The 8806-nt window shown below is 40.0% G+C and overlaps 1 protein-coding gene and 1 pseudogene across 1 annotated transcript; both read right to left on the bottom strand.

The window, feature by feature from the left end:
* Positions 1 to 474: 474 nt before the first annotated feature.
* On the bottom strand, positions 475 to 5455 carry LOC106807027 (L-lactate dehydrogenase-like). Its single transcript, XM_014809230.1, is given in 10 exon segments — positions 475 to 1831; positions 1834 to 1852; positions 1962 to 2091; positions 2793 to 2910; positions 3556 to 3778; positions 3780 to 3793; positions 4000 to 4098; positions 4303 to 4366; positions 4368 to 4404; positions 5301 to 5455. Coding segments are annotated over 10 exon segments (903 nt in total). The 3' UTR covers positions 475 to 1787.
* Positions 5456 to 6071: 616 nt separating this feature from the next.
* Positions 6072 to 8806, bottom strand: part of LOC106807033 — an 11134-nt pseudogene continuing 8399 nt past the window's right edge.

Genomic DNA, 8806 nt, shown 5'->3' with positions numbered 1-8806 from the left:
CTTAATAAAAACATCCAGTAAACGGAGAAGCTAATGAGACAATACAAACATGAACCATGAACCATCGCATGAATCATATCGCTGAAGCTAAGGTTTTTCCTTCTGGAGATTCCGAATAGTTGAAATTGGTGACACACGGTATGAATTTATATTTTTAGAATTCCTGGTCAAACCAACTGTCACGGTGAGAACTGGTTAATTTCAACATGTTCAACCGACAAAAAATGTATGCAAGTTTACTACATCAATAAAAGGCTGTCCGACAAATCTCTGCTTAATTAAATCTTCTGTTAAAAAACGCCTATTTCTTGACTTTAAGACAGATATTCACAATTCCAGGCGACATACCCAGTAGTCTTTGGCGATTACCATTTCAAATACATCTTGGCATATTTTGGTAAATGTGTGCACCGTTTGCGCAGTGTTGCTATTTTATGTGACTCGAAGAGAAAATAATAACGTAAAGCAACTAAGGGCTAATAAATAACGAGTTTATTTATTATTTTTCAAACTGACGTAGAATTCCACATAAACTACATAACCATTATAATAAGCACCAATGCGGGCAGGCGCATTTAGCTGCAGCAATATGTCACAATGTGCACGGAGAATTTCAAGAGTATAATAATATAATTATATAGTTACCGTACGGTAACTAGGTAGCATCTCGATTTGTGGTCTGCAACACTGCATACTCTATCCAGTAGCGAGCGTCGGGTTTCGAACGAAAAAACTGGTTAGTTCCTAATAATAATACCTTCCACAAAACTCGGAGTGAGTGAAAATGCCATATTTCCTGTTTTCGTCGTACACGTCACAACAAATAAATTACACGGATCACGCACCATCATTCGGGTATATCACTCATCGCGCAGATATGCATTATTATTCAATATCAGATTGATTCATATTAGCATTCGTACGTTGTAATATATATATAATACGCATAACAAAGTTCGAGCTCTTAACAGTCAACGTACGGGCGGATCTGAATTACCACTGCACGTCTCATCTGGTGCGGCTACGTCACCAGTTAACATACGGCCTGCACGCGACATATAGGCCTATACGAGTATTGGCACAGTCAGGAAGAGTACAGCCAAATAAGTGAAATCCAGTAAGAAGCATTTTCTAAAGCTGTTTTTAACCTTGGTGTTTACTACTTGCGCCTAGTACATTGACTGCGAGGGAAGACTAGAAAGTTGCGGTACCACGTCTGTAGGCGTGCGTGCGCGTGTGCGTACATGCGTGCATGCGTAAGTACTTTGTGTGTTTGCCATACACATTCGTGAAATTATTCTATAGCTCTAACAACTCAATTAAACTCTTTTCGTTGAAACATTTTCATTACTGACATTGCACATTTCTAATTGTTGGCCGAGTAAACGTACAGCTATTGGATAATGTATTTTGTCTCATTACATAGCATCTTACATTGTACGAGGAACTATCTGGAGTACGAGCATCCTCTCAAATAACACAAGGCAAACAGCAATTTAAAGTATATAATGCGGTGAAACATGATGTATGAACATTTATAGGCGTCTGCGCAACTGAATGAAAACGATGTCTATTCAATTAAATCTACACAGAGTTATGAAGACTACTAGCAGAGTGCAAATCCGTGTTGCGCCTACAATTCAGTGCGTTGAGATCGTTTTAGGTCACGGCATCCCGAACAGTCCCTTAAAACTCGATAGATTCGATCAGTTTCGCGATAACGCTCGCATTCTCGCGTAGTTTCTCCAGCTCGTCTTTCGTTCAACCGCTGCAACACATGATTTCCGTTACTCATTCTCTCCCAGAACGCAGGGCAGGCTCAAGCACAGGTCCTCTCGATCCCATGAATTCCCTGCAAATATGTACGCGGATTTTGCACCAGCGTTTCGCAGTCGATAGCGTGTCACCGTATGACAGTGACCAATCAGCCTTTTATTTAGTTAGGATCATAGTTCGCGTACCTGGGCAAACACTGAGACGGCGGCCACGTCGTGGCGGATGTGCGTGCTAGGCACTGACGAACACAGCGTTGACACACTAACCCCAATTGCCCATGACGTGTAGCCTTTCAGCTTGACAACTTCTTGCGCACTAAAACATATCAATACGTGCTGATGCTCCTACTACGCACATTGATAGCATATATATATATATATATATATTAGTTATGTCTGTAGTGCTGGCAATGTGTGTCCTGTCTGTGTGTTCGTGGTGTTGTGTGTGTGTGTGTGTGTGTGTATGTGCGCGCGCGCGTCGCGCGTCCAGTGCGTGTGCGTTGGCGATGCGTGTGCGTGTGGCGGTGTGACGTTGTGCGGTGGCCATTGGGTGCGTGTGCGTCTGTTCGGGAGGTCCGTTGCGTGTGTGCCGATGTGGGGTGCGTTGCATGTGTGTCTGCGTGCGTGTTGCGGCGCGGTGTGCGTTGTGCGTGTGGCGTGTGCGTGTGCGTGCGGGCGTGCGTGCGTGCGTGCGTGCGCGTGTGTGTGTTGGGGGGAGGGGGGTGCGTGAGATTTTTATGCAACGCGGCGAGATTACACCATTATCCGCAAACCAATTCAGTACCCTAGTTATTGAGCTGATTTCATGAATTCATATAGATACACAAAACTATGCGCTCACATACGCGTACCCGTAATTTTTCCCATCCCAAATAATGCAAATGTTTAATGCCACCGCTTATTCTCATTACGTTATCCCGTTGATTATTCTATCGAACTATTTGACTATTACCCGATCTAACGTCTATCAATCTATCTATGTGAAGGAAAACGAGGTACTGTGGTATGCTGCATCACCTGTCTTTAACTTGCGTATGAAGTGAACCCCAATCTTCTGGGTCGGACTCGGTTCCGATAGCCGAGTTAATATCCATGAGTCTAGATCCGGCTACGTTAACGCCACTCCACACAGCAACTGGGACATCAAGAAACACGGATTCAATGAACGTGAATGGTTACATGCGGAGTACTATACTACAAATAACAGCATATATGTCGTCATCTTTTTTTATTTTTATAAATGAAAGCTATTACTGTATTATGGTGCCATTTTTCCATATATCGCCATATGGTGTTCAATATGAACGACGTCAGAGTATTTCATGAAGTCCTTTATAACATGTTATCAGGCGTGTATAATATAGAAAAATAAATAAATATGTATATAGTATATAATATATTATATATTATTCAGGCCTATACATATATACCTATATTATATATATATATATTTATATATAGGTTATTATATATATTCAGCGAGCTAATAATGACAAAATTATTAGTCCATTTAGTTATTAGTCATTATTAGTCAATTAGTCAAATTATTTGTCATTATTAGCCTCCTGATATATATATACATTATATATAGTATATATAATACATTACTATATATTACATATATATATATATATATATATATATATATATATTATACACTCCTAATGTTGTAGTAGTGTAAGCCAATGTCATGTCTATGTCCTTACGCGTCGCACAGAAGGATAAGGGGACAAATATAATACCGAAAGATTAGGAGAGCACAAACGAACCGTAACCTTACCGCTGGAGTCTCCATGCTCTCCGATCACCCATCCATGACAGCTAGACGGCGCTATTCCCAGCCTCTCTCCCATAAGGAACCGGAAACGGGAAGTATCCAGATTTGTCCCGCTTCCGAGCACGCGATTCCTAGGCAGCCCGCTGATTTTCCATGCAGCATAGGTGAGGACCTCTACCGGGTTCGAAACGATGAGTAGAATGGTGTCGGGGCTGTGCGCGACCAGCTGCGGGAATCACATCTACGACGAAAACAAGAAACAAAGTTAACATCACAGTCTTGCCATAGTTACAATGTCGAATAATTCACGTAGTTTCTATTGGTATGACGATAGAATATATATACAAACATATATACAAACACTAGTATATAGAGCTGAACTAGTATATTATTTGTATTGTAATGACTGTGAAATAATTAGCGCTTAAATTGATTAGCTATACTCACCCTTCAGAATATCGACGTTCTTCTGAAGCAGGTCTGACTGCATGCGACGGGCCCCCGCTGTGAATATGCAAATCTGCGAACCAGCTGTTATCTTGTAGTCTACAAGATCAAAGAATTCGGCAAACGGGTATTTGTCAGTCATTTCCCTGAGATTTCTATCGTCAGGATTAGAAAATACTAGTGATAACCAAGACACTCTGGCGTATCGCTGTGTTGATATGATCTGGATAATTGATAATGTCAAGCTAAATCTGTTTGTCAACATTCAGCGTTTCGATTTTGTTCCAATTTTTTACCGGGTGCCAGCCTTGATGGTTATCTTTTTCATAAATGCGAGTCCATGTTGCAGGTCAAGCATTTTCCCCTTGCAGTTTGTTCTCATCCACGTCAATCAAGCACAGCTCACTGGCACGTGCTACAACGGGAAGGTAGCGAAGCTATACAGGCTCATCTAATTATTTTCTTTCGCAACATAAAGTTTGTTAATAAAAATGAAACTTTCATGTAAATTCGTATATCCTTTGTTTTCGTCTTAGAATAAATTATTTCATGACTAAAGCCTTAGACCTTTTACAGGGCTACCATTTGACTCTAATTGTGGTACATTTCTTTATTTTTTGTGTTTATATACTAATGACACGTGACTGAATTGTTTAAAGATTGTCGTTTTCTATTTGCCTGATGCCATTTGATTTATTGCAATATTTTCGGCTATCACGGGATGTTTTACATAAATGACGCGTTATTTGTTTTGAAAAATAAAACACAAGTAATGAATATTGATAATAGGGAATATATATAACAAAATATTGAAATGTTCGAAGCCATAATTCCCATTAAACATTCAAACAAATAAATATTTATGCGGCGTGAAAATACCTGATTTTAAAATGAAAATCATGATTAAAGCGGAGGAGTCGCTGTTATCATTTAGATTGCTCTGTACATAATCTTTTATGACCGTTATGTTATCAGCGACTTTTGTCGAAATAATTAATAATATATCGGTAGAGTGGAATATTATGAGCTGCTATAGTACATTCGATGCGCGAGTCAGGTGTTATTAAATTTACAGGGAGCAATCATGTGTAGGTAGGTATATACATCTCTAGGTTCTATACTTAAGATACATTATACCAGGAGGTTTTAATATAGAGATACACTATACAGATATATAAATAAATAAATATATATATACTAATATATATATATATATTATATATTCTTATTATATATATGACTTTATCAGATAGATACGCAATCTTTCGAATAAGTTCTATAGTTTTTTTATATCATTATACACCAATGATAATACCTGTAGCATGATGCTGAAGGCACACGCCATGCCGACCTGACCAGCTCCCACAACTGTGATCTTTGCATGCGGCAATTCTTGACGTGGCGCTACGGTCTCCATAAGCCGTGTCTTCACGGACTCGATAGTATCGCTTGCCATGCTAGCTTCTTATCGTCGTCACACTGTGTGGAAGTGTCTAATGGAGCAATTTACCACTAATTATGATATAATTATTGAAATTTTAGATCTCAATCTCACATCTCATATCTATAAGATATGATTTCGTCCGCGCTTGCTACGTCGCATCAAGAATAGATAAACGCAGTGAATTTGATAGCGCAAAACGCATGCAAAGTTAGAATAACGATTGTATTAGATTACTTACCTATCTGATGTTCTTTGCTAATATAGCTGGTATGCATGTGAACGGAAGACATGTAGAAACATTAATTATTCACCAAGCAAACTAGTGCATATATATATATATATAATATATATATATATAGTATATATATATATATATAAATAATCTATGGGCAACCCGATTAGACGTGTCGCTCCTAATTACACATACAGGAAACGTTCGTACAAGCAGGTGATAATATCATAAACATGTAGCATGTCGGGTATGTTACTGCGGTTATCGATGGAAAACGACCTGAAGTGAAATAATGAAGACGGGTCATTGTTTTTTCGTTCATAGCTTTAATAACGTCAACAACGATGTCATCAGCAGCACCATGGCTGCACTTAAGCTCTATAGTGGGTGCATCAACAACGGCAACAACAGCACATATAGTGCGCAAATATAATTACGCGTGTCTTTTCGATATGGATATGGTTAATATAAAAGCTGCCATCATAACAATATATGTTATTACATTTATATTTTACGTCTCGTTAAATAAACTTTTCTTGCGCGCAATACATAAGCACCAAAATCAATTGTAGAAGAGGAGTATTCTAGCAGTTCCGGTACAAGTAATTTTATCCCCTCTCATCGAGTTGTTACACCGTTTGACACAAATCTTTAATAATCACCAAAACCATTATGCAGTACTGCCTATGTCAAGCAGTTAGCTCGTTCTTCCCACCACCACATAATATGATCCGATCAAGGCACCTATAGCACTTCCAGCCACACATATCACAGCCCGAACATGATTTGAGATCAGCCCTTGTCATTCTCCATCTTATAAGAGATCATATTGCACTGACTAGATTTACACTGACTAGATATTTCCAGTTAGGAACTGAGGAACCTTGCGTTTTGCGCCGTCTTCAGAGTTTTTTTTTACACGTGGCACATAAACACATAGGCGTCGAACTACTGTTTGCAACTACCTGAGCATCAAGCGCCTGACTACAGCAGTATTACAACAAAAGCAAACCTACTTGTATTATGATTACATTAATTGTTACGAAAGGCTAAGACGTGACGAAATGTATCAGCATGCGTCTGACGTATTCGTATTTTTTCAACCGGTACAATCGAGTAATTCAAAGTTGATTAATAAAGCTTAGCTTAAAGGTAGCTTAATAACAAGAACGTGTTCGTTCCCTAGTAAATATTTTATGACATGGCTATGTATAAGTTACATCATGCTCTAGTTCTAGAATAAGCTGTACACGAGAGTGCAGTAGTTACCTCGCGTAAGAAATACAGCATCTGTATAACAGCAATGGCAAAGTAAAAGCTTTCAATTGGCACTAATAACAGCAACATATTTAACAAATCTTTACGAACACAACACCAAAAACTATCCGGAGACGCATTAAGAGTAGCTCTGTACTATGCGAACGTCATACTGAATGAACCAAAATGATTAGATTTGTAATATAGCATAATTGAAGCACATTTAAGGTTTTAAGCGCGTTTTCTGCAATCGAAGCAAGTTTACAGTTTCATTGGTGATTTTCGGTAGTTCTCGTAGTGCCAGTTATCCAACCTGTGTAGTTCAGCGACCGTCTTTGGTAGGACCCACGTAACATCAAGCAAAGCGGCTTTACCGAAAAACAGCAACGTTTAGGCGTCCGTAGGTATTCCCCGCCGTATTCCTTCCTCGACCCGTTTACCACTTTATCGTCGATATTGTCTGCCCCATAACCGTAGAGCTATGACGCAGCTTCTCTAGTTCTGAGTCTTTCAGCTGCTGCAACATGATTTCCGTCACACCGTTTTCTCCCAGTACGCAGGGCAGGCTCAAGCAAACGTCGTCCTCGATTCCATGAATTCCCTGCCACCGAATTAAAAACTATAGATTCAACACAAACATAGCTAACAGAACGCATCAGTACTGCACAAATGAGAACAGCGCCGTATAAATAACTAATAATATACATATATGTATATGTGTGTAATTATATGTATTATATATGGCGATATGTTGTCATTCGAACGACACGAACCACCGGAGGTTACACTAAGAAAGATAGCGTTCGATAGATGGCGCTGTTAGACTTACCTGGCAAAAGACGGACACGGCATACACGTTGTGGGTGTCTCGTAGTATAGATGAGCACAGAGTTGAAACGCTCACTCCGATGGCCCAAGACGTGTAGCCTTTCATCTTGATGATATTATACGCACTGAAATACGAATACATAGCAACACCTGTAGCAGCAGTTGCAGAATGCCAATAGATCGTTACCACTTTGATGATTGTCGTAATTATAACGTCACGTGTGCCCTCAATTGAATCGAATAAAACGTTGTGTACATTATCGCTCTTCTGCTCACTTTAGGATGTGAAACATCATATTGGGCGACAGCCGTAATAATTGTATAGGCGTCAGTAGACCAATTCAACAGATTAATCCCGTTGGATCTAAACTAAGTATACCTTTCTACGACCTCTTTGTGGAGTGACTGCCAGTTTTCTGGGTCATCATTAGTTCCAATTTCCGGGCAAAGAGAGACGAGACGGGTACCGGCAACGTTCACACCGCTCCAAACAGCAACTGTGGTGTATAAAATAGAGCCGGTTAGTGAAGATGAAGTTGGTAATTGCAATCTCACCTTGGTTTCAATCAATGCCTAAGATGTAATGATAACCTACGCATGCCAGTAGAGCGTGCGCTATACTTTTAAGGTTCGCATCTTCTGTTTTTCATACGTTGTGGCATTCGCGCTTCCGTAAACACACCAAATATATATCCTCTTTTTTAGAGTTGTTTTTTTGGGCTCAACCGTTTGTAAACAACCTTAGCCGTGGAGTCTCCCATGCTCCCCGATCACCCATACCATTGACAGCTAGTGGACGCTATTCCCAGCCCTCTCCCCCATAAGGAACCGAGAAGGCGAGAGGAATGCCAGGTTTGGTTCCGCTGCGATGACCGCGTCTTTGGGAAGGCCGCTTATTTTTCCAGGCGACAAGTAGGTGAGCACGTCGACAGCGGGTTGGAGACAATCAGTAGGATCGAGCGTGTCGGGACTAGTAGCTATGCACCAACTGCGGGATGATATCTAAAGCGAGAACATGAGAACGAGGTTTCAGAATACGAAGTCTA

The sequence above is a fragment of the Priapulus caudatus genome, unplaced genomic scaffold (assembly GCF_000485595.1).
Source record: "Priapulus caudatus unplaced genomic scaffold, Priapulus_caudatus-5.0.1 Scaffold191, whole genome shotgun sequence".
NCBI lineage: Eukaryota > Metazoa > Priapulida > Priapulimorpha > Priapulimorphida > Priapulidae > Priapulus > Priapulus caudatus.
This window is presented reverse-complemented; position numbering and strand designations above follow the sequence as displayed.